The sequence below is a fragment of the Acomys russatus genome, chromosome 1 (genome assembly GCF_903995435.1).
Source record: "Acomys russatus chromosome 1, mAcoRus1.1, whole genome shotgun sequence".
Taxonomy (NCBI): Eukaryota; Metazoa; Chordata; class Mammalia; order Rodentia; family Muridae; genus Acomys; species Acomys russatus.
The window spans coordinates 90,378,929-90,405,118 of record NC_067137.1 but is presented as its reverse complement, the minus strand read 5'-3'; the positions used below and the strand labels follow the sequence as shown (position 1 = coordinate 90,405,118).

Sequence of the window (26,190 nt, the reverse complement as noted above, 5' to 3'; positions counted from 1 at the left end):
CTTCCCTGACAAGTTAGTTCCTCTAACAGGAAAAGCAGAATGGGAGAGGGAAAATAAAAGCCAAGCTTCTCTTGCACACAAAAAAGGAGATAAAGGAGGAAAAAAACAATAGACTCCTCCATTAAAACTCAAAACCATAAGCTCCACTTTAAACAGCCTTGCTCCATCTCAAGTACCCAGGAATCAGAGTAGGTCGGCACTCCGAGCCGAGTCACCTGGGCTTTGACCATAAGGACATTAAACAGTAAGAGGTAATTGTGACCTTGGCTCCAGCTTCCCGCCTGTCCTGAGTTGCAGGAAGCCGCAGTCATGACAGCTTGATGGTAAGGTCATCCCCGTATTTTCGGAGCAGCTTCTGATGGTTGTGGTCCACTGACCACTGCTGGGGCAGGTGCTTAGGCTGCATGGAGTCCAGGAAGTGCTGACGCCAGCGGCTCTCCAGCTGCATGAGGGAGCGCAGCCCACCCTCAATGTGGCGCTGTACCACCTTTAGCCCATGAGGAACATAGCTTTCATTGTATATCCTGCCAAAACACGAAGTTGCAAAGGATCTGAGCAAAACAAGCACTGGACAATCTCATAGGACATAAAGGGCACATTAATGTTTTCAAAATGTCTTTTTTCTCACCTCCATTTTTTCCTAATACATGGGATATTGGCTCAAACTGAGGGAGTTCTGAGTTATATTTACAGGCAGGCCACATACGTTCAGCTCTACAGGGAAATCTACTGCCTGTCTAATGATGGGTAAGGACTATTGATCTTGTATTTGTTGGTCCAAAGCTACTCAGGAAGCAGCTTACTTCTCTACAAGCCACTAATTATTTGTTCTAAACCATATTCAGTATTAAAATGAGGCTGTTAAATCAGCCCACATGGTCTGGTTTCTCAAAACATTGCCAAACCTCGGTGTAAGCTTCAAGGTAGTCTATTTCTTTTAGCACCTTCTTAACACACACACACACACACACACACACACACACACACACACACACACACACATCAGACCACATTGGCAAGGAGTGTTTCAGTTCACAGTAAGCTTCTCCTGGGGCTACTCAGCTGTGCAAATGGTGTACTGCAGGAGAAGCCCTGCCTAGTCCCCAGCTAGACAGGAGACCATGAGAACTGCTGGTACTGTGTGGACACAGCCTCCCTCCACCTCCTTCAAGGGGGAGAAAGAACCACCTTTCTCCAAACAACAACAACAACAACCACAACAACAACAACCACCCCACTTTATTCCCAAGCTTTCCTCCTTTCCCAGTATCTATATACCCAGCCCTTCATCCCAAGCCAAACCATTTTAACAACTTTGGCTCTCCCAGAATTTGCAGGCATTTTATTATATATGTCATTAACTTCCCAGTTCTTTCTTTTCTTTGCCTTTTTTTCTTTTCTTTTCTTTTCTTCCCTTCAATTTAAGGTCTCTCTATATAGTTCTGGCTGTCCTGGAGCTCACTATGTAAAACAGGCTGACCTTGAACTCACACAGACCTGCTTGCCTTTGCCTCCCAAGTGCCACCATGCCCAGTCCCACTACATTTTCAATGTCTCAAACAGTCTGTTCTCAGTCTCAATCTACCAGCTAACCTACTTATTAGAAAGGTCTATGGTTAGCTGGGCATGGTGACACACATCTTTAGTCCCAGGCAGAGGCAGATAAAACTCTGAATTCAAGGCTAGCCTGGTCTACAGAGTGAGTTCCAGGACAGCCAGGGCTACACACGGAAATCCTGTCAGAAAAAGTAAAAATAAATCAATAAACTAATAAAAAAAATTTAAAGGTCTATGGTTGAAGGGGAGAGGTTTAGCTGTTCTAAGAAGTTCATTGGGGGGGGGGGTGCCAGTGGGATGGCTTGCAGGTTCAAGCACTAGCTACACAAGCCTGAAAGCCTAATGTGGCTTCCTGGTGGTCCACGGTGAAAAGAATCAATTTCCAAAAGTTGTTCTTTGACCTCCACATATTCTGTGTTACCCATGGGTACCCAGATACTAGTATCCATGGCTACACTCATACCAATAATACATGAAAAAATTTTAAGCAGTTCATTTGGGCATTAATCAAAGGCCAGTCTCACTAACGTAATGTGATTTTGACAAGTTATTTAACTTTAACCTCACCGTATTTAATAAAAACTTAGAAAATAACATTTATTCTATACCTACACAGAATAATTAGAGATAAAATTTAAAAATACATTTAAAAAACTTTGAACAATCAAAAAATACAAGATGTAAGTAAAAAGTCATTAAGTTGCTATTAGAAATTGAAAGGCAATTTATGTAGCCTACTAGCTGGGTGCTGTATGCTTCAGTATCTTGGTATCTGTTCAGTAAATATTTGCAGTGTCTCTGAGCTGTAGTAGCTAGGTGGCATGAGTGAAATAAGCACTTTTTAAATAAAGAAATAAATGTTTACTGCTATAAAGTTCTATGCATTTTATTACTGAAAACAGAGGCTGTAGGCATTCAGCCTCATCACCAGAGTTTTATAGACCTCTAATCCTACAAAGAGCTGGCAGCTGCAGTAACCACACTGCTCACTGTCGGAGCCCTGTACTCACTCATGCCTCAGGATCAGAAACTTCTTGTTTATAAACACTGTCATGTCATATGAATTCAACTATGTACTCATAGGGAAGGAGGGGAACGAGAAAAGAAAAAAAAACTCAAAAGGACAGCAGTTTGCTCAAAATTCTCTTCAGTGGGTCCAGACACTCGGTACAGTGAGACAGGAAACGTGAATGAATGTACTGGTCCAAAGTCTCAAAATCTAGGTATGAGGTGAGAGACACAAAACCACATTTACTCTACTTTGTGGCAATTCAGAGATTTCAAGGTATTAATTGGCTATTATTTTCATCTTATGTGCTGACTTGCATGAGCCCCAATTCCATTTCATTAGGCGTATGATCTTATATTATAGAGTCAACAGATACCTCACATTTGGCAAATCTCTTTTTAAAAACCATATTTAGATTTGGTGTGTGTGTGTGTGTGTGTGTGTGTGTGTGTGTGTGTGTGTGTGTGTGTGTGTGTGTGTGTGTGTGTAAGCATGCTGTGGCACATGTGTAGAGGTTAGAGGACAATTTGATTCTCTTGATCCAACATGCTGGTTCTAGGGATCTAAATAAAGTTGTGAGGCTTGGCAGAGTGTCATAATCTGCTGAGCCATCTCACCATCTTATGAAAAGGGAATTCCCAGAGTGTTTGATTCTACACCATAGAATCTTAGACAACAGACACTGGATTAATAAGCCCGTGGCTAAGCACCGTGACTGTGACAAACATTGTTAATGAAGCAGTGAAGGTTGCTGTCACTGGGTCATCCCTCGTCCTTTCTCAGAACAGTAAGTCATACCTGGTCTCCAGGCTGGCGGCCTCTTGAAGCATCTCCTCGGTAACAACATCTGTCTTATAAAACCCCTTGAGTGCATGCAGCAGCTCTTCTTTCCGATGAGCAGGCAGGCTCTCTGCATTGAGCAGGGCTCTGGCTCCAGAACGCACCTGCCTACGCTCTAGATCTTCCAGCAGGCGTAAGCCCTCCTCTGAGCCAATGGGAGCCTGAAACTCCTTGGCCAGCTGTTGCTTCAGATGGTTGTCATAGTTGTTAGAGATGGCATGGCAGGAGGTGCAGAGCAACAGCACATCATGAGAGTTGTGGTCCTTCATCTCAATGGGGAAATGCTTGCGGTACTCATGTGGAATTATATTTTTCCTGGAATGAGCCCACCCCAAAAGCAAGGTTCATCAGCTCATGATACAGAGCACATATGGAGCTAGCAGGTGAAATATTCAGAGTCTAACCTGGGCCTAAACATGATTTGGAAGGTGTGGGCAGCACAACTCAATGGAGGGTACATGAAGACAATACTACCTATGCTACTCTCAGGCCCACCTGCCTGCCTTGTCTCCTTGTGCTTTAGGGACCTCTCCTTGAAGTAACTACAGACTACCTGCTTTCAGGCTTCAATGCAGAGGCCGGTAACAACCACCATGTTCCTAGAAAGGAGTGTCAGAGAAATGAAATGATATGATGGCATTTGATACCTGTACAACAGCTCTCAAAGGAGTCCAGTGGGCTGAACAAACCAATTTCCTTTATTTGAGGACTCCCTTACTCTGACATTCCTTCCTGGCTCACCAGAGTCTGTCATTTTCTAAGTTCTCAGGATAAACTCTCAGTGGTAAAGAAAGAAAAGTGGAAATTGAATTAGTAACCACCAGCATGGTGGCACCAGCCTCTAACACTTGGAAGGCTGAGCTAGGTGACAGCAATGACCTGCCTCAGCTGGGAAGTAACCCTAGCACTCGGAGGCAGAGGCATGCGGATGGATCTTTGAGTTTGAGGCTAGGGTAGCGTGCTGAGTTCCAGGACAGCCAGGACTACAAAGAGAAATGCTGTCTCTAAAAAATACATACATAATAGAAGAAAATAATATTGTCTCAAAATGAGAAAAAGTGATGTCTGAAAAAAATTAAGAGAGAGGGAAAAAAGAAAAAAAGAAAACAGCACCACCAAAAACATAACAAAAATAGAAAAATAATCCAGGTGCAGTGGCACACGCCAGTAATCCCAGCACTCTGGGAGGCAGAGGCAAGTGGATCTCTGTGAGTTCAATGCCAACCTAGTCTACAAAGTAAGTCCAGGACAGCCAGGGCTACACAGAGAAACTCTGTCTTAAAAAACCAAAACCAAACAAAAAAGAAAGGAAAATTAAAAAAAAAAAGAAAATGACAAAATACACCAGAAATGGTGGAAAAAGAGAAGGAATCGGGAAGTAAGTGGGGGTGTGGAGTTGGGAGGGAAGGAAGAGAGAAAATCACTACACAGGTGAGGGAGAAAGGCCAGTGGCCAGCCTCACCTCACACTCCCTGCGGGAGCCCTAAGTAAAAGGTCTTAGGAAACTCTAAGCAATGCTAAGGCTCAGAGAGCTTGCGGCTTCAGTGGGGGATGCTGGGATCTAGGTATCCAGCTTCAAGAGAAATTAAGGCCACCAGAGACGGCAGGCAGAATTCTGAAGCTGTTAGGAAAACTGTGAGGTCGGCAGTGCTGTCTCTCTGCCATGTGGGAAAACTCAACCAAGGCATCTGAGGGCTCAACATGTGACTGCACAGGCAACTGCCACAGGAGGCAGATTACTTAGTGGAACACTATACTCACCGGATGTAGGTATCTGTCTTGCCACATACAACACACAGGTTCTCTTTAACCATCAAGTAATAATCTCCTGGGGATTCAGGTCTTCCCGCAGGCTCAAACTGTAGCCTGACCACGAAAGGCTCTTTACTCACCAGCTCTTAGGAAAAAGAAAACACATCAGTGATGAGTTGCTTCCACCTCTGCTACCAAGAAGCAAGCACTCCTAACTCTTGGTTGTAGTGTGCAACAGAGAACTCCACGTTATGACTGCCCAGTCCCACATGTCTCAAGAACTCTTTACCTTCCTCCAGTCGCCCTCTTCCACACCCTACTCATAACAATCCCTAGTTATGGCAGACGAATCTCATACCGCCAATGCCTTTGTCCAGGTACCACTGAGCTTTCCTCCGGTCACAGGTGCACAAGGGCTGTCCATCAGGAGCTTGGAGAAAGCAGTTATCATAAAGAGGTGATTTTCTGCAGGGAAAAGAAATCTTATACTGAAAGCTGTTGGTCAAGCTATCCAAGACCTCCCCATACTGTCTTCTGGCTGATTCAAACTATTCTCAACACACTACATACTCACTCAAACATACTACATACAGAAAAACAAACTGGCAAGAAACCACATTCAATCCTCCATCTGCATTGGCTATGAAGCAGAGCTATGAATTCTTGATGCCTATAGGTTTTTTTTTGTTTTTTGTTTTTTCCCGAGACAGGGTTTCTCTGTGTTAGCCTTGGCTGTCCTGGACTCACTTTGTAGACCAGGCTGGCCTCGAACTCACAGTGATCCTCCTGCCTCTGCCTCCCCAATGCTGGGATTAAAGGCATGCGCCACCATGCCCGGCTGCCTATAGTTTTTATACTCATGGACTGAGCCACTGAGAAGTGTGTTGGGTGGTGTTCACAGAGCTCTGCTGTGAATGAAAACAGGAACAGAGTACCAATAAACTGCCAAATCACTCAATTAAGCAGTAAATTAAAACAGTAGAAGTTCAATATAAATAATGGAGGCCATCAGGGTTGATTTCTGACTTAATCATCTAACTCCTAAAGGTACCATACTCCAGGGATCACACTTCCACTCTGAGCACCTACTCCTCATCCTCCTCAAGAGGTGTCAGTCACACAGACATTCTCATAGCTTCACAATAAAGCTGGCATGCAGCTGGAATCGCTGTAAATGAACAGGAGATATGAAGGTGCATTTCTCCTGGTAAGTATGAGGACTCCATGTTATTCATGTTCGCTGTCTCAAGCATGGGAAAAACTTATATTCCCTTAAAATATACTTTTTTTCCTTTCGTTTTTTGAGACATGATTTCTCTGTGTAGCAGCCCTTGCTGTCAGACTTTTGTAGACCAGGCTGGCCTCAAACTCACAGCGATCCACCTGCCTTGCCTCCTGAGTGCTGGGATTAAATGTGTGTGCCATCACGCCCGGCTCCCTTAGAATATTTATATAGCTTATTTATTCTGGGGGAGGGGCACACACTTTGTGCAAGTGGAGATTAAAGGACAACTTTGGGAGTCAGTTTTCTACACCATATGGGTCCTGAAGACTGAGCCCAGATCATTAGGTTTGGCAGCAAATGCTTCTACTTGGTGAGCCATCTTGATGGCCTCATACCTCTTTTATAGGTATTTATAGGCCTAAGGTTGCACCAGGGTCAGCTAAAGCAAGCTCTCTTCATTTCTATTCTAACTGACAAATAGAAAGAGAACAGAAGAAAAATACACAAGGAGAAGTGCAGCCCAAATAACACTAAAAGCAGGGAGAGGTTACATTAATGCTGGAGAGCCTCTGCTGCCTGACTAGCAGGGAACATATGGGTTACCTGGCAGAATAGCCCACCCCCAGGGGCTTTCGCTTATGCTTCCTGGGGTCTCTCCCTTGGCTGCTGCCTGGCACCATTCCGTCAGTCTTAGCCTTCCTACTCCTTGGCTTCTGCTGAGATTCCAGTGCTTCCCCATTAACCTCTTCACCCAACCGGCCAAGTCCTTTGCTTCGGAATGGGATGTCTACCATGTTCCTGCATTTCTCCAAGACTTTCCACCAGCTGATTTGGTCATTGTTTTCCTCCTCATAGGAATTTCTAGAGAAAGGATATCCAAGAAGATGGAGAAAGAGAGCCACTGAAATCTGCGCATCCCTGGCAGCATAAGTTACCTGAAGAGAAAAGTCAGAAGTCAGTGAATATGGAAGACAAGCCAGAGAGAGTACCTTAAAAGTCAAATACAGCTGCCTACTCAGAGCTGCACTTGCTTAGTACTATAAAACCCTGGGTTCAGCCAGGAGGTGGCGGCACACACCTTTGATCCCAGCACTCAGGAGGCAGAGGCAAGTGGATCTGATTTTGAGGCTCACTATCTCATATATTCTCTCTCTCGCCTGCCTTCCTTCCTTCCTTCCTTCCTTCCTCCCTCTCCCCACCCCCTCAGGTATTTTCCCTTAATCTCAGTACTTGGGAAACTTAGTCAAGAGGACAGCTGATTAAGGCCAGAGTGAGCTACAATGTGAGGCTCTATCTCTAATACAAAACCAAATAAAAACAAGTATGGAGACATGAGTTTCATCCCCAGCAACCATGTAAAAAAAAAAAAAATGGGCACAGTGACATTCTGCCAGTAATTCCAGAGTTGGAAAAACAGATGGACGAATCCCTGGGGCCCCCAACTCTGTCTAGGATTAGAGAATGCCCAGCTTCGTCCCTTTTGAGACAGGATCTAGCTATATAGATTGGGGTGGCCTTGAGCCAGAGACACTCCTGACTCCAGTTCCCAAAGGTAAATTAGAGGTATGTGTTACCAGCTTGGTATTTTAAATAGGTGAATGCTATCATATAGAAGTTAATCTTGGGGCTGGAGAGATGGCTCAGAGGTTAAGAGCCCTGACTGCTCTTCCAAAGGTCATGAGTTCAATTCCCAGCCACTATTATGGTGGCTCACAACCATCTATAATGAGATCTGGTGCCCTCTTCTGGCTTACAAGCAGAATACTGTATACATAATAAATAAATAAATCTTTTAAAAATTAATCTTAATAAAGCCATTTTTCTATTAACTACCACCACCAAAACAAAAAGCAAAAAGGTCAGGTTTGGTGGTACATACCTTTAATCCCAACAGAGGCCAACAGATCTAAGTTCAAGGCTAGCCTGATCTACATACATTTCCAGATCATCTAGGACTACATCCTGTATAAAAAAATAATTTTTTTCCAAGGCACAAAGAAGTAACTTACTCAGGGTCACAACAAGCAGAAACTGATGTGGAAAACTCAGATAATTCAACACCTAGAATTTCAGCACAGGACACAAATCTTGCTAAATTTTTCCTAACATTTTGAAAGGATGAACTAGTAGCTGACTTGAAGACAACAGGAGACCGAGACCGAGACCGAGAATTAGATAGAGTGGTAGTCCAAAGAGCCAAAACCATCCTGGTTTGAGCCACAGAGACCAGGAAGGCATGGAGGAATGAAGGCAGCAGTTACTGTGAAAGGCCAATGATGAGGTGTAAATAGTCAAAAGAAACCACTTTTACTCATCAACAAACTTGTCTGCACAACATAGTCAAGAAACTACCTCTTCCTTCCTCAAAATAATAAAGCTTAAAATCACACAGGCTGGAAAGATGGCTCAGTTGTTAAGAGCACTGGCTGCTCTTCCAGAGCACCCAGGTCCAATGTCCAGCACCCATATGGCAGCTCACAACTGTCTGTAACTACAGTTCAAGGGATTTGGCACCCTCACACAGACACACATTCAGGCAAAACATCAGTGCACATAAAATTCAATAAATAAATCATTTTTTTTTAAAATTAAATCATGGGGCTGGAGAGCTGGCTCAGAGGTTAAGAGCACTGGCTGCTCTTCCAATGGTCCTGAGTTCAATTCCCAGCAACTACATGGTGGTTCACAACCATCTATAATGAGATCTGGTGCCCTCTTCTGGAATGCAAGTGTACATGCAGGCAGAGCACTGTATACATAATACATGGGACAAACACATGGGGTTCAGACACTAGAAGATCTACTATAGAAGAGAAGTGGAGGGAGCCACAGATGGATATAAAAAGCAAATTTCAACTGGAGGGCAGCAGGTCTGGGGAGCAAACATTCCTGAGCAGAATAGGCAGCAAAGGGCTACAAAAAGATAGCAGAGGACAACAGAGGGTCGCAGGAGGACAGCAGAAGGCTGTAAGGATAAAAACACAGGAAACTGGGATAAGTGTGTTTAGTTACTCCATGCGTTTAGTTACTCCATGCATTTTAAACAGCCAAAAGAGCCACAATTCTGCTAAACAGGCTGGAGTTACGTCAGCAGTGTGCAGAAAACTAAAAGACAAAAACACAAATCATATATCCTGGGAAAACGAAGTATTGTTGCTGATGAAAATGGAGTATCTATATAAAATGAGGAAATGGGGTAGGGAACGAATTCTTGTTTGGGACCCAGGAACTGGAAGAGGCCAAACTTTTAACTTCTGTACAAGATGTCAAAACATACAATGCACAAATAAAAAGAATGATCCATGCATGTGATCTAGAAGTACAATGGTAATTACCAGAAAGAGACTGAAGTGGTCACCTCTGAGAAGGAAACGCGGAAGAAGGAATGAGGTAGCAAAGGCAGAAAACTGCTTACTGCTTCCTATGGTAAGATTTATAGCACTTCAAAAAATGTTTATGCATTTGTACTTCTGGGGGGAAAACAGTTTCTGATGTGCTGGAACATTCAAAACTAAAATACAATAGGGACTGTAATATTTCATTTAAGCAGCATTGCTGTCTTGAGCAACACCTTAAAGTCTCCTTTAAGGCCTCTCTGCCCAATGCTTGCATTGAAGACTGGAATCAACTACTCTGACTACAGTACCTGGTCTTCAGTAAGATTCTCAGCATCCCAGTTGCTGCAACGAAGTAGAAGGGACTTGTCAAGTGGAAAGTTCAAAATAGTCTCAGCAAGTGATTTCAGGCTAAGCCCGTTACAGAGTATATTGTTTCTACAAGAAATAAACAACATGTATCAAAAGCAAGCAAGCAAATGGCAAGAATATGAAAAGTTTTAAATGACCAATAAACAGAGGACAAATAAGCACAAGAAATAAAAAAAAATGGTGATTTGCTATCATATTGTAATGATTTTTTTAAAACAAGTACATGTAGTATTAATGGAGCATAAAAATCAATTAGGCTCATGTAAAATATATAAACTGGACAGTTTTACAATCATTATGAAAAACAGTTTAAAAATAACTTTAAAAAACTCAAATACAAAAATTCTCTGATCTGGCAATCCCTTTTCTCGGAGTTTATCCAAAGGACAAAGATACTGAAGTCCTAATTAAAGATGTGTCGGGTCAGCCTAAGATGCTAAATAAAGGCACAGAGTCGGAAGCGTGCTTTAAAGCTGTCAGCACAATGCTCTGGGCAGAAACTATACTAATACAAATCTATTCCTAAACTATGATAAATGAACTACTTTAAACTGATATATAATACGTATACCCCAAACACTTATCAGTATAATGATCAACAGGCCATTAACTCCCCTTTGTCCTCTTCCCCAGTCAACTGTCTCTCCCCAACTGACAATCCTGCTCTTCCTCCCCCAGCAAGACCCGCCTTCCACTTCCTGTCCTTCTGCCCAGCTGATTGGCTAAACAGCGTTTTATTGATGGTTGATACAGTCAGCATTCCTCCACACTGAAGTGGATATTCACTGTAGCACTACTTGTAGCAAGAAGAATTGTGAACAGACTAAATATCCTTCAACGGTGCTCATGCCTTATGTTTTTATATATGAAGAAAAATGACAAGGCTATCTTCACCAGGGAGGTAAGAGTGTAAAAACTAGTAATTATTTCTGTTCTTCAAAGCTTTCTGATTAAAACTGCTGCAGGGAGCTGGAGAAATGACTCAGAGGTTAAGAACACATGCCAGTCTTGCAAAGGACCCAGATTTGGTTCCCAGCACCACGTGGCAGCTCACAACCATCTGCACTTCCAGTTCTAGGGAGTCTGATGCCCTCTCTGGCCTCCTCAGGCACTGCACACACGTGGCTCAGGGAAAACGCTTGTACACATAAAATATACATAAATAAATTCTTTTAAAAACTGCTGTGGGAAGCTGGGCGTGGTGGTGCACGTCTTTAATCCCAGCACTCAGGAGGCAGAGGCAGGCTGGTCGCTGGATCACTGTGAATTTGAGGACAGCCTGATCTACAAAGTGAGTCTAGGACAGCCAATGCTACACAGTGAAACCCTTCTCGATAAACCAAAAAACAAAACAAAACAAACACACACACTGCTGTGGGGAAGCTGGCACAGTGGCTCATGTCTGTAATCCCAGCACTTGGGAAGCAGAGGCACGCAGGTATCTGTGAATTCCAGGCCAGTCTGGTCTACAAAGCGAGTCCAGGATAATCAAGGTTATGCAGAGAAACCCTGTCTCAAAAAACAAACAAAAAACTTGCTGTGGGGTAACAAAAGAGGATCTTGTTTACTTCAGAGATTAGAGACTAACCAAAAGATATATGTGAAATTCAAAAAACATCATGGGCCCTCAAGATGGCACAGGGTAAAGGCACCTTCCACCAAACCTGACAACCTGAGGTTTTTTGTTTTTAAGATTTATTTATTTATTATTTATACGGTATTCAGCCTGCATGTGAGCCAGCAGGCCAAAAGAGGGCACTAGATCTCATTATAGATGGTGATGAGCCATGTGGTTGCTGGGAATTGAACTCAGGACTTTTGAAAAAAGAGGCTCCTAAGCTCTGAGTCATCTCTCCAGCCCCAACAACCTAAGTTTAATCCCCAATCCACAGACATGAGGAAGTAACAGACAAGTAAATATATATTGTCCCTTGACTTCAATATGTGTACCTTGGAACACACTCTCTCACACACACATAGATAAATAAAATGTTAAGTAATAAGAATGAAATTCACATTCACACAGAAAACATTAAGAGCAAGTGTGGTGGTACATGCTTGTAATTCCAGGGCTTGGGAAGTGGCGGCAAAACCAACAGGAGTTCAAGACCTACAGGGTTATATCAAATCTTATTTGTTAATTCATTTAAAATGTTTAAATATTTGGATGTGTATGTGTGTTATGTACATACATGTGGGTGCAGGTACATGCATTTGGAGGTCAGAGGGCAACCTTGAATACCTGTCTTTGTCTTCTACCTTGTTTGAGACAAGGCCTCTTTGCTGTTCATGACTGCATATGGCATGCTGGCAGGCCCAGGAGCTTCCTGAGATCCCCTCTCTCCACTGTCACATCATTCAGGAGTTGTAGACCTACAGATATGCACTATCTCACCTGGCTTTACATCTTTACATGGGTTCTGGGAATCCAAACTTAGGTTTTCACACTTTCTCTCTCTCTCTCTTTTTTTTTTGTTTTGTTTTGTTTTTTGTTTTTTGAGACAGATTTCTCTTGTAGTCCTGGAAGTTCTGGACTCCTTTGTAGACCAGGCTGGTCTCGAACTCTTAGAGATCTAACCGCCTCTGTCTCCTGAGTGCTGGGATTAAAGACGTGTGCCACCATGCCCAGTCAGGTCCTCACACTTTCGTGGCAAGCACTTTTACCCACTGAGCCATCTTCCAGACCATGCTAACAAGGGCACATAGTGAGATCTTGTCTGGAAAAAAAAAAAAAAAAAAAAAAAAAGCCTGGGCTGGAGAGATGGCTCAGAAGATAAGATCACTGGCTGCTCTTCCAGAGGTCCTGAGTTCAATTCCCAGCAACCACATGGTGGCTCACAACCATCTATAATGAGATCTGGTGCCCTCTTCTGCTGTGCAGTTGTACATGCCGATACAACATTACATACATAATAAATTTTTTTTTTGAAGTTCTAATGAGTCCTAATGAACACAGACTTCTTTAAAAAGTAAAAGTAGGCAAGGGATACAGAGCTAGGTTGGTTCGTATAGTACTTTCCCAGCACTCATGAAGTCCTGGGATCAATCCCTAGCATCACTGGAAAAAACCCTAGGTGATACAGTACTTGCATAGTATGCACAAGGCCCTGGATTCAGTCCCTAGTACCAAAATAATAACAAGAACAATCAGTACATAAAAGCAGACAATCTGTACCAATGGTCCAGAGTCACAGAGCAGCACATTGGCAGGCAGCAGCTCCTGTCAGTGTGGCAGACGGCACAGTTCCTTCAGGAACTGCAGGAGCCAAAACCACTGTGACGAGAGAGAACAGGAAACATCCCTTGCCAAACAAGCAGTCAACAGTCACATCTCATCTCTCAAGACCGAAAAACACACAAAAAAAGCCCAGGTGCATTTGAATAAAATATACAGGTCTTGGTTAAATTCATGGAAATTAAGGATATGAGGGAGATACTAAACTTTCCTTAGTTCTATTAAAAACCACTAAAGTGAGCCGGGAATGGTGGCGCACGCCTTTAATTCCAGCACTCAGGAGGCAGAGGCAGGCAGACCGCTGCAAGTTCAAGGCCAGCCTGGTCTACAAAGTGAGTCTAGGACAGCTAAGGCTACACAGAGAAACCCTTTCTCAGAAAAAAACAAAACACAAAACAAAACCCCACTAAAGTGGAGGCCGGATTGTAGCTCAGTGGTGAAGTACATTCATAGTACATATGAAGCCCTAGGTTCAATCTCCAGTAATAAAATGAAATAAAATATAAAATAAAATAGGGGCTTGGAAATGTCAATAATTGCCAATAATTTCACTAATTATAATAAAATTTCATGTAAAATACAAAGTTTGGGTCTGGAAACCAATGTATAACACTTGCCTAATTTATTCAAGTGATGAAGCTCAATTCTCAGTATCAAAAACATTAAAAAAAAAAAAAAAAAAGCTGGGGCTAGAGAGATGGCTCAGAGGTCCTGAGTTCAATTCCCAGCAACAACATGGTGGCTCATCACCATCTATAATGAGATCTGGTGCCCTCTTCTGGCCTGCTGGCACACATGCAGACAAATTTCTGTGTAAATAATAAATCTAAAACCAAAGCAAAACAAAACAAATAAAATTAAAGGTCTGTAATCCCAGTGCTATAAGGCGGAAACAGAGGCGTGATGGTCAGTCAGTCTAGTCAAATCTGTGAGCTCCAGATTCAGTGAGAGACTGTCTAAAAAATAAAGTGGGGAGCTGGGCATGGTTGGTAGGCACATAAATCCCAGCACTTAGGAGGCATGTAGGTCTCTGAGTTCAAGGCCAGCCTGATCTATATAGTGAGTTCCAAGCTAAACACGGCTTATATGGTGAGACTTTGGCTCCAACAACCACAAAATGAAATGAACAATTGAAGAAGACACTGTATAGTGACCTCGGGCCTCCACACTTGCATGTATACCTGTACACACATGCATAATTTCATTCTTTTTTTTTTTTTATGTGTTGCCTGCATGTATGCCTATGGGTGTCAGATATTGGAGTTATAGACAGTTGTGAGCTGCCATGTGGGTGCCGGGAATTGAACCAGGGTCCTCTGGAAGAGCAGTCAGTGCTCTTAACCACTGAGCCATCTCTCCAGCCCCAATTTCATTTTTATTTATAACCACAACTTGTATATTTGCCATTTCATGATAATACTCATCTTTGACCTAATTTTTTTTTTTTTTTTTTTTTTTTAAAGACAGGGCTCATGATCTAGCTGAGGCTGGCCTCAAATCCATGACTGTGCCTCAGACTCTTCAGTGCTGGTGTTACAGGAGCTAACCAGAACACCAAGCCCATCGTTAGCCAAACGGACACTCAGTTATTCTACATTTACTCAGAGAACTCAATGTGCTTTCAATTTACACACATTGAGGCGTCCCCAAAGAGACCAGAAAAAAAATCAATGAAATGATTATTGTGCCAAAGTTATTAGTGATGGTATGATTATAAAGACAGTTAACATTAAGTTTCATATAATGCTGTATATAAAACACAGTGTTCCTCAATTATTCTTATTTCTTAATCATGTAATCCTCACACCAACCCTATATGGTAAGATTATCTCTAGAGATGAGGAAACTATGAGGTATAGTACGGTACAAAGGGTCATACAGCTAGTAACCAAGAGCACTAACAACCCAGACACGCAGCCTGCTTCTGACTCAATGGTTTACCCTCTATACACAGAAGAATGCAGAGAGGCCTAGTAAAATGCAGCTTTTGGCCCAGGAGGTGGTGACTCATATCTTTAGTCCCAGCACTCAGGAGGCAGAGGCAGGTGGATCTCTGTAAGTTCCAGGCCAGGCTGGTCTACAAAGCGAGCTCTAGGACAGCCAAAGCCGTTCTGTTATTCAGAGAAACCCTGTCTTAAAAAAATATAAATAAATAAAACCAGTAAGAAAGAAAGAAAAGAAAAAAAAAGGCAGCTTTCTTCTTTATTTCAAACTTTGCAGAGTTTTAATTTTTACATTAATATTTTCATGTAATACTAAGAAAAATTATGTCACTTAAAATTCACTTATACTCAAAAATTCAGACAGGCACAGATTTTAATTAAGCCTTCTCTGAGATTATGACATTCTCCCACTTGTAGTGACAGTGTCATTTAAGATAGGACAAGAGGCTGCCTTGGTTCTTGTCAGTGTAAATGAGGGCTGTGGTTTCTGGAGAGATGGTTCAACAGTTAAGAGCACCTACATGAGCCGGACAGTGGTGCACACGCCTTTAATCTCAGCACTTGGGAAGCAGAGGCAGGCGGATTATTGTGAGTTTGAGGCCAGCCTAGTCTACAAAGTGAGTATAGACAGCCAGGGCTATTACAGAGAAACCCTGTCTTGAAACAAAACAAAACAAAACAAAACCAAAACCAAAAAAAAAAGAGCACCTACATGGTAGCTCATAATTGTCTGTGACTCCTGGATACTACACCCTCACACAGACATACATGCAGGCAAAATATCAATGCATGTAAAATGAAAATAAATAAATTAGGGCTAGAGAGATGACTCAGTGGTTAAGAGCACTGTCTGCTCTTCCCGAAGTGTGAGTTCACTTCCCAGCAACCACATGGTGGCTCACAATTGTCTATACCCTCTAGTGCTCTCTTCTTGTGTGCAGGTGTACATGCAGACAGAGCACTCATATACATAAAATAAATAAATAAAATCTTTAAAAATAAATTATTTTTAAAAATTGAGTATGCACATCAAAAAGGGAAAGCCCAAACCTGGCCCATTTTTGCCAACTACAACTCTGTACTGAGATCTGGTCATGTAATTTCGGAAGAGAAGCCACAGATACAGATTCTTATATTTTGTCTTCTGGATGTAAAACAGATTTCACATGAGAAACAAACAAAAGCCTACAGCTCTAACTTAGGTTAGTGAGCCACTTTTACAAGCGATTATAGTTTCACCAAAAAAGACAAATTTTAGTCGATTAAACTTTCTCAGACATTGGTATCTCTCCTCACAAATTTATATGTATTTCCAAAGCCTTTGTGTTTTTAATGAATTCTAAACGCTTCATTATTGATACCCAGTAGCTACAGCTGATGTAGAATGTTTGCCCCACAGGAGTCTGGCATGCATACAAACCGTACCCCTGCTTTAAGGCTATGTAGCGGAGGTCCAAACATCCCTTAACAATGAGGCCATAATCCTGTAGAAGCTTGTTGGCATCTTCTGAGCATCCCACTCCTACTTTCAAGATGGTACCATCCGCCAACAGGTCCAAAAGCGTTCCTGGTAGTGTTTTGCCTCCATGGATCAGCCTGGGCAAACGAACCAATGCACAGAAGCCACTCGAGGAAGCCATCTGTAGGAGTGACAAAGGACTGGCTTTGCCTTCCAAACTCACCTATAAAGGACCAAGACAGAGCACAGTTCACATCCTCACACAGCAGCATGACAAAAGGAAACACTGGACAAAAAAAAAAAAAAATCAATACAGGAGATCCATCCTTAGCTTCCCAAGAGGAGCAGCAGAATAGATTTGTGGTTAAATGCAAAAAGAGCCTGGTCTACAGATATGGGGCCTTATAAAGCAGCAGTCTGAATAAACTTCACAGGGCCAATTCCAGGCCCTGAAATCTGGTCAGTCCATAAAAGGTGACCAGCTGACTCAGGAGCTCTGGACACAATCAGTCAGAAGAAACATGCTAGGTTTTAAAGGCTAAAAGCAGAGTCCAATTGGTACCACATCCAGATACCCTTCTGAACAAGCCAGTAACACCCTCAATTGCTTTATCAGCACTGCTGCAAGAGGCAAGTTTCAAAAAGAAGTAGCTTTTCAAAAGGTAGCTTTTGCTTTTAATCCCAGCATGGGGTATGGGGTAAACTGAGTTTGAGGCAAGCCTAATCTACGTATTGAGCTCCAAACCAGCCAAAGCTATACAGTGGGGCCCTGTTTCAAAAACACAAAAGAAGTATTAGTGCAGCATACAGCTCTGCCAGTATAACAGATCCTGGTGGGACAAAGTCATAAACGGTATTCATCAAAGAAAGAAATAAAACACAAATGCTGAAAAAGTAGGTAGGACCTGTATATCTTAAGAGAAGGAAACAGGGGCTGGAGAGATGGCTCAGTGATTAAGAACACTGGCTGCTCTTCCAGAGGACCCTGGCTCAATTCCTAGCACCCACATGACAGCTCACAACTAACTGTCTGGTCTGTAACTCAAATTCTAGTAGTGCATGGTGGTGCATGCCTGTAATCCCAGCACTCCAGAGGCAAAGACTGGCAGATTGCTGTGAGTTCAAAGTCTGCCTGGTCTACAAAGCAAGTCTAGGACAGCCAAGGCTACACAGAGAAATCCTGTCTCAAAAAACGAAACAAAACAAAAATAATTCCAGTAGTTCTGACTCTCTCATACAGACATACATGTATGCCAAAACACCAAATGTACATAAGAAAATACATTGGGCTGGAGAGATGGCTCAGTGGTTAAGAGCACTGCCTGCTCTTCCAAAGGACCTGGGTTCAATTCCCAGCAACCACATGGCAGCTCACAACTGTCTGTAACTCGAAGATCTGACACCCTCACACCAATGCACATAAATTAAAACTAAATAAAATTTAAAAATACATTAAAAAAAGAAAAGAACTGTGCATATTATTTATATACTTACATCAGTGTTTAATCTTTGGGGGGGCACAGTAAGTTTAAGACAAAAAAAAAGTATCATCCCTAGACAAACATATATACAAATTTGTTCCTGTTTTAAGGGCTCTATCTCCTCTAAGGCTTTAAGGATTGCAAAAATCAATCCACAAAACAAATGAAACACCCAATAAATTTCTTCTCACTTTGCAGGAAAAGACAATTTCAGCCTATAGGTGAAACAGTTTACCAAATATGATGGGATAATGGCAAAGCCAGCATTATAACTCAAACTTCTCAGTGTCTACAACAGTAGTTCTAAAGGGAGAGTGATTGAAGGGAAATTTAAGTCTGGAGAAGTCCGATCACCACAGTGGGATAAGGGCGTATAAAGGAATCTAGCAACTGCCTAAAACAGGCTCCAGGGGATCCAAAGTCCTCTTCAGACCAATGCTAGCACCTGCACATCAATGTTCATGTGTGTGTGCGTATGTGCACACACAAATATAGTTGTAAAAAAAGAGGAATAGAGAAGTATATAATCCTAATACTCAGAAGTGGAGACAGGGAGATCTGGAATTTTGGGCTTGTATAGGCTACACAGTGAAATCCAATCTCAAAAACACAGCAGGAGCTAGGGAGATAGCCCAGAAGGTAAAAGTACTAGACAGCAATCATGGCAACCAGAGTTCAGTCTCTGGAGCTCATATAAAAAGTGGTGCATATCTGTGATCCCAGCACTCCCAGAGAGAGCTGAGAGAGAGAGATGGGAATTACCTGGAAATTTTTAGGGCAATTCTTTGTGATATTGACTATTTTTTCTTTATAATCCTGGTTACCTCAAATATGAAACATCCCTCCTCTCAGTACCTGTGACACTGTTTGATAAATACCTTTGGTAGTCACCATGTCATTTTCTACGTGTATGAGCTTGATCTGTATGTCTTCTCCTGCAAGGTTCTGAATCTTTGAGGCCAGGACCATGCCTTCCATGTCTCCAAAGTTGTCCTCTGACCTTCACATGTATACCACAGTGCACATGCACCCACACACAGACATGCATGAACACACAAAACATAAAGCACAAACTTAAGAAAAATAAGAAAGCTAGAGATGTAACTTAGTTGTTAGACTACTTGATAACATGTGTAAACCGCTGGGTCTGACCCATAGCACGGCAGAGGACATGGTGGCACACATATGGGCACAACCTTTTTTTTAAAGTATTAATAAACCAGTCGGGTAGTAAACACCTTTGATCCTAGTACTTAGGAGGTAAAAGTAGAAGTTCATTATTCTCAATTACGTATCAAGTTCAAGACCAGCCTAGAACCTGTCTATAAAACAAACTGAAAGCAAAAACTAAAATAGGAAGGTAGTGTGGTAGTGGGTTTTGTTTGTTTTTTAAGATAGGATCTTATTTTATAACCCAGGATGGCCTCAAATTCACAATATAGCTCAGCATAACTTTAAACTTGCTGTGATCCTCTTGGTTTAGGATCCCAGGGTGCTGAGATTACAGGTGTGACCACCACACATCCCAGGGTGCTGAGATTACAGGTGTGACCACCACACATCCCAGGGTGCTGAGATTACAGGTGTGACCACCACACATCCCAGGGTGCTGAGATTACAGGTGTGACCACCACACATCCTAGAGTGCTGAGATTACAGGTGTGACCACCACACATCCCAGGATGCTGAGATTACAGGTGTGACCACCACACATCCCAGGGTGCTGAGATTACAGGTGTGACCACCACACATCCCAGAGTGCTGAGATTACAGGTGTGACCACCACACATCCCAGGGTGCTGAGATTACAGGTGTGACCACCACACATCCCAGAGTGCTGAGATTACAGGTGTGACCACCACACATCCCAGGGTGCTGAGATTACAGGTGTGACCACCACACATCCCAGGGTGCTGAGATTACAGGTGTGACCACCACACATCCCAGAGTGCTGAGATTACAGGTGTGACCACCACACATCCCAGGATGCTGAGATTACAGGTGTGACCACCACACATCCCAGAGTGCTGAGATTACAGGTGTGACCACCACACATCCCAGGGTGCTGAGATTACAGGTGTGACCACCACACATCCCAGGGTGCTGAGATTACAGGTGTGACCACCACACATCCCAGAGTGCTGAGATTACAGGTGTGACCACCACACATCCCAGGGTGCTGAGATTACAGGTGTGACCACCACACATCCCAGAGTGCTGAGATTACAGGTGTGACCACCACACATCCCAGAGTGCTGAGATTACAGGTGTGACCACCACACATCCCAGGGTGCTGAGATTACAGGTGTGACCACCACACATCCTAGAGTGCTGAGATTACAGGTGTGACCACCACACATCCTAGAGTGCTGAGATTACAGGTGTGACCACCACACATCCCAGGATGCTGAGATTACAGGTGTGACCACCACACATCCCAGGGTGCTGAGATTACAGGTGTGACCACCACACATCCCAGGGTGCTGAGATTACAGGTGTGACCACCACACCTAACTAGTAGCTGGTATTTGATAAGCACTTTCTGTAAATTAAAACTGTAATGGAGCCTTTATAGGGATCGTCTGCTTGACTAGAAATCACTGGAAGTAGGTGCCCTTCCATCCTATTACAAATTAAGTAAACAGACTGGAAAGAGCTAATTAGCTTGTCCAGTTCATAGAATAATCAGTACAAGTGACACTCATGCAACCCACCTGACTCCAGAATAACAATGTAAGGCCACTCATCCTGAGGACATCAGCGAAGCTCCTTTCAGCTTATACTATTCTTGACCACCCATGGCCCAAAGGAAAAACCAGTGAGATTCTTTCCCAGTTACTGCCTTTTAACTTACCCATTCACAGTCAATTCCAAGCACTGGAAACTCTTCCAACTCTTTTCTAAGGAAGGGCTGGATCTGATTCCACTCTGCCTCCTGAGATACTGTCACCACCTCAGCCTGGAGTATCCTCTCCTCCCATGAGATGCTGGGTGATCTCAGGGCACCAAAGGGTAGCTGGTCATCTTCTGCAGGAGGCCGTTCCCTCCTACCAGGCACTTGCTGCTGGTGCTGCTGCGGTGGCTGCTGTGGTGGCTGCTGCTGTGGCTGCTGCGGTGGCTGCTGCGGTGGCTGCTCCCGTGGCTGCTGTTGCTGCTGTGTCACTCTGCTTGTCTTATTCCATCTATGCTGGATGCCTTTCCACAGGACAAATCCTCCCATGGCCACACCCAGAAGGGTGGTCACTGTCAAAGCCACTAAATTCTGTCTAGACATCTTCAGCCTTTCACTGTTTAGGAAAGCATTTCACTAATCTCACAATCTGCAAAACAAATGTCAAGAATATATTTAAATATATACTTAACATTAGGCATCAACAAGTTTTTCCCTAAAAAAGTCCAAATCTCCCGGACAAAGTGGCACACGCTTTTAATGCCAGCACTCAGGAGGCAGATGGATCTCTGTGAGTTCGAGGTCAGCCTGGTCTACAAAGCAAGTCCAGGACAGCCAAGGCTACATAGAGAAACCTTGTCTCAAAAAACAAACAAACAAAAAGTACAAACCTCTGTGCCCACAAACCTTTTTTTCCCTCCAAGACAGGGTTTCTCTGCATAGCCTTGGTTGTCCTGGACTCACTTTGTAGACCAGGCTGGCCTCAAACTCACAGTAATCCACTTGCCTCTGCCTCCAGAGTACTGGCATTAAAGGCATGCGCCACCATGCCCAACTTGTGCCCACAAACTTAAAAAACAACAACAACAACCACCACCAAAAAACTGATATAAATTTTGACACAAAACAGTTAAGTTTTTGGATTTTTTTTTCTAATTTTTGTACTATAATTTTTTTTTAAGACAGTATCTCATGCAGCCCAGGCTGACCTTGAAATCCAGATCCTCCTGCCTCTACTTGTAAGTGCTGAAATTATAAGTGTGCAGCACCACAGTTGGCTCGTCTTTATATTACGTTATTCCATTTCCTTTTATTTAATTTTTAAAATGTGTTCACTTTACATCCCGATTGTAGCCCCCTCCCTCATCACCTCCTGATCCCACCCTCCCTCCCTCCTTGTTATTCCATTTCTGTTTCCATCCTTGCTTTCACAAATTGGCCTGCACTCTGACAACTGCCTAGGACTCTCTTACTGATACAAAATGGAATCAGAGTAAAGGCTAGCAAGGTGGCTCAGCAGGTAAAGGCACTTGCTGGCGAGACTGGTAACCTGAGTTCAATCCCTGGGACCTACATGGTAAAAGGAGAATTGACTTCCAAAAGTTGCCCCTGACCCACAGAATGAACTTAATCTTTAAAATGTTATGGTCTGTGTTATAGCTCAGTGGTAGATGGCTTGCCCAAAGTCCTAGGTTCAGTCTCTAGCACTGAAGGGGGGACAAAGGGGTTGATGGTGGTGACACAAACCTGCAATCCCCGAATTTGGGAAGTAGAAAAAGATTGGGAATTTTTCTAAAAAGTGGCAGAGCGTAGGGCTGGAGAGATAGATAGTTCAGTGGTAAAGAGTGTCTGTTACTCTTGTAGAAGACCAGAGTCTAGTTCCTAGCACCCTTATCAAGTGACTCATAACCACCTCTACCTCTAGGAAATCTGAGAGCCTTTTCTGGTTTCCATAAGCTGGCGGGCGCCCACTCTCCCGACCCCCCACCCCCCCACACATATAAAAACTGAAAACAGATCATTTAAAAAATGGTAGAATTGCTGGGCATGGTGGCACACGCCTTTAATCCCAGCATTCAGGAGGCAGAGGCAGGTGGATTGTTGTGAGTTCGAGGTCAGCCTGGTCTACAAAGCGAGTCCAGGACAGCCAAGGCTACACAGAGAAACCCTGTCTCAAAAAACAAAAAACAATAACAAAAAAGGTAGAATTTTGCTCTATGGTATACAAGGATGCAGGTTTGATACCCAGCATCACACAGGAAGGAAGGAAGCTGGAGAGATGGCTCAGTGGTTAAGAGTGTTTACTGCTCTTGCAGAGGACCTGTATTCAGTTCCCAGCACCCACGTTAGGTGACTCACTATTTCCTGTAACTCCATCTCCAGGGGGATCTGACTGCAGGTACCTGCACACGTGCACATATCCACATATGCACACATATACAGTTAATTAAATAAGTCTTGAAACAAAAAGTTGGTTGGCAGGAAAAGTGTTTTGCTCTTCCAAATATATGGGCAGTGGGTGGAGTGGAGGAACGAGGGCTCAGGTAAACCCATTTCTGTGTGTTCCAGGAGTCTCAGCAGTTCTCCATAGGGAACTAACTGATAGAGGGTTGAGTACAAAAGGAGACTGAAAAAGACAAGGAATCATGTGGTGCTTAAGAGAATCAAGATGTCCACAAAGAGGTTTCAAACTGGCATGTCCATGCAGCAGGCAACTTAATGTAAATAAACAGGCTGGCCACAAAGCAGTCCTTTCCACTGCCCTGGGACAGACCTTCACCAAGCACCTTTCCTTTTCTGGGTGTTTGAGAGAAATGAGTAAATATTATCTATGTACTATTAAAAGCAAAAGTAGAGCCGGGTGTGGTGGCACACGCCTTTAATCCCAGCACTCGGGAGGCAGAGGCAGGTGGATCGCTGTGAGTTCAAGTCCAGCCTGATCTACAAAGTGAGTCCAGGATGGCCAAGGCTACACAGAGAAACCCTGTCTCGAAAAACCACAAAAAAAAAAAAAAAAAGCAAAAGCAACCCTGGGCATGGTGGCGTACACCTTTAATCCCAGCACTCGGGAGGCAGAGGCAGGTGGATCGTTGTAAGTTCAAGGCCAGCCTGGTCTACAAAGCAAGTCCAGAACAGCCAAGGCTACACAGAGAAGCCCTGTCTTGAAAAAAAAAACAAAGAGCTTATGTTCTAAATACATACCCTTAACAGATAAAATGGCTTGCAAATATTTCTCCAACTCTTCAGGGTCTGTTTGGGATATCTTGGTAGCCAAGACAAATGAACCAATGTTTTAAAATCTGAATAAGAGTATTAATAGATAGCCAGGCATGGTAGCGCACACCTTTAATCCCAGGCTGAGGCAGGCTGAAGCAGTCGGATCTCTGTGCGTTCAAGGACAGCCAGGACTACAAGAAAAATCCTGTGGGGGGTGGAGAGTATGAATAGATATCTGAAAGACAATTGAGCAAAGGCCAAATAGCACATGAAAAGCTCTGTAACGTCATTAACTATTAAGAAAAAATGCAACTCAGCCGGGCGTGGTGGCACACACCTTTAATCCCAGCACTCGGGAGGCAGAGGCAGGCAGATTGGGAAACAGAGGCAGGCGGATCACTGTGAATTCGAGGCCAGCCTGGTCTACAAAGTGAGTCCAGGACAGCCAAGGATACAAAGAGAGACCCTGTCTTGAAAAACAAAACAAAACAAAACAAACAAACAAAAAGCAACCCAAAACCACAATGACATAATGCTTCAAAACCACTACTATGGCTCTCAAAAAGGCAGATAAGAACTGGCACTATTACAGAGTAATGAGAAATTCTCACACACTGTCAGTGAGAATGCCAAATGGCTCAGCTGCTTTGGAAAACAGCCTGGCAGGTCCTCAACAGTTAAGCATAAAGATACCAAAGGGCTCGCAGTTCCATTACAACCTCACATAGAAGGGAAATGAAAACACATCCACAGAAAAGTGTCTGTAACAGCCCCAAAGCGGAAATAACCCAAAGCCTTTTAACTGATAGACACATAAAACAGCTTAGCTACAGGTTGTAAGTTGAGCTGTGTCTTCCAAAAAGGTATGCTCAAGTTCTAGCCCCCAGAAACTGTGCCTGTGCCCTTATTGGGAAATTGGGCCTTCCATGTGTCATCAAGGTAAGATAAAGTCACACTAGTGTAGAGTGGACCTCAACCCAGTGTGACTGGTATCCTACAGCAAAAGAAAGAGTCAAAAGTGACAGACACATGATGAAGAAGCCAGAGATGGAGGCAGAGACTAAAGTCATGCAAACCAAGGAAAGCCAAAACTCTTTATCACTAAGAGCTGGAAGGCAAGAAGTATTTTCTCATCCCCAACTGCCCACCAAAGAGACAATACAGACCTCCTGCCACACCTTACTCCTTATTTATAGACCTCTAGTCTCCTGAACTGTAGGAGAATCAATTTCCATTATTTAAAGCCATCTAGTTTGTGATGCGTTATCATAGCCTTAGGGATGAAGAGATGCTCAGTGGGTAAGAGCACTTGTACTTTCAGAAACCTGAGTTGGATTTCTATCATCCATATCAGGTGGTTTACAAATGCTTGTAAATCCAGCTCCAAGGAATCTAGCTCTTCTTGTACTTCCCAGTGTGCACACACAAAACATACACCCAATTTGCCAGAGTGGTTTTTTGATTGTTTGTTTGTTTTTGCTTTTCCAAGACAGGGTCTCTCTGTTTAGTCTTGGCTGCCCTGGACTCACTTTGTAGACCAGGCTGGCCTCGAACTCACAGTGATCCACCTGCCTCTGCCTCCCAAGTGCTGGGATTAAAGGCGTGCGCCACCACAACTGGCAACATAAACGTTATAGTAATGGTTCAGCAAACAGAAAATAGACCAGAGAACAACAGAGAGTCCAGAAACATATTTTGTGTGTCTATAAGAAATTAATAAGCGATAAATGTGGAGTTTCAGATTAATGGCTCAAAAATACACCAAATACTTTAAGAAACACTATTTAGGAAGCAGTAACACACACAATACACAACAATTCTAGCAAAATTAAAGAAAAACTAAAACATCTAAAAGATTTTAGAAGAGTCAAATCTGATGTTGTAGGTTTGTAATCCCATCAGATAACTGAGAGTTCAAGACTCAGCTGGGATACACAATAAGACACTATCTTAAAAAAAAAAAAAAAATCCAAGCTGGGCGTGGTGGCGCACGCCTTTAATCCCAGCGCTCGGGAGGCAGAGGCGGGTGGATCGCTGTGAGTTCGAGGCCAGCCTGGTCTACAAAGTGAGTCCAGGATGGCCAAGGCTACACAGA

The 26,190-nt window shown here is 43.2% G+C and overlaps 1 protein-coding gene across 1 annotated transcript; it reads right to left on the bottom strand.

Moving 5' to 3' along the window:
• Positions 1-236: 236 nt before the first annotated feature.
• Positions 237-21,549, bottom strand: Exd2 (exonuclease 3'-5' domain containing 2). The gene is made up of 8 exons (XM_051148347.1): positions 21,063-21,549; positions 16,694-16,950; positions 10,030-10,156; positions 6,987-7,318; positions 5,517-5,623; positions 5,168-5,303; positions 3,365-3,721; positions 237-524 (listed from the first exon to the last, which is right to left on the bottom strand). The coding sequence occupies exons 1-8, from the start codon at positions 21,480-21,482 to the stop codon at positions 308-310; spliced, it is 1,953 nt and encodes a 650-aa protein (XP_051004304.1). The 5' UTR covers positions 21,483-21,549; the 3' UTR covers positions 237-307.
• Positions 21,550-26,190: the final 4,641 nt, after the last annotated feature.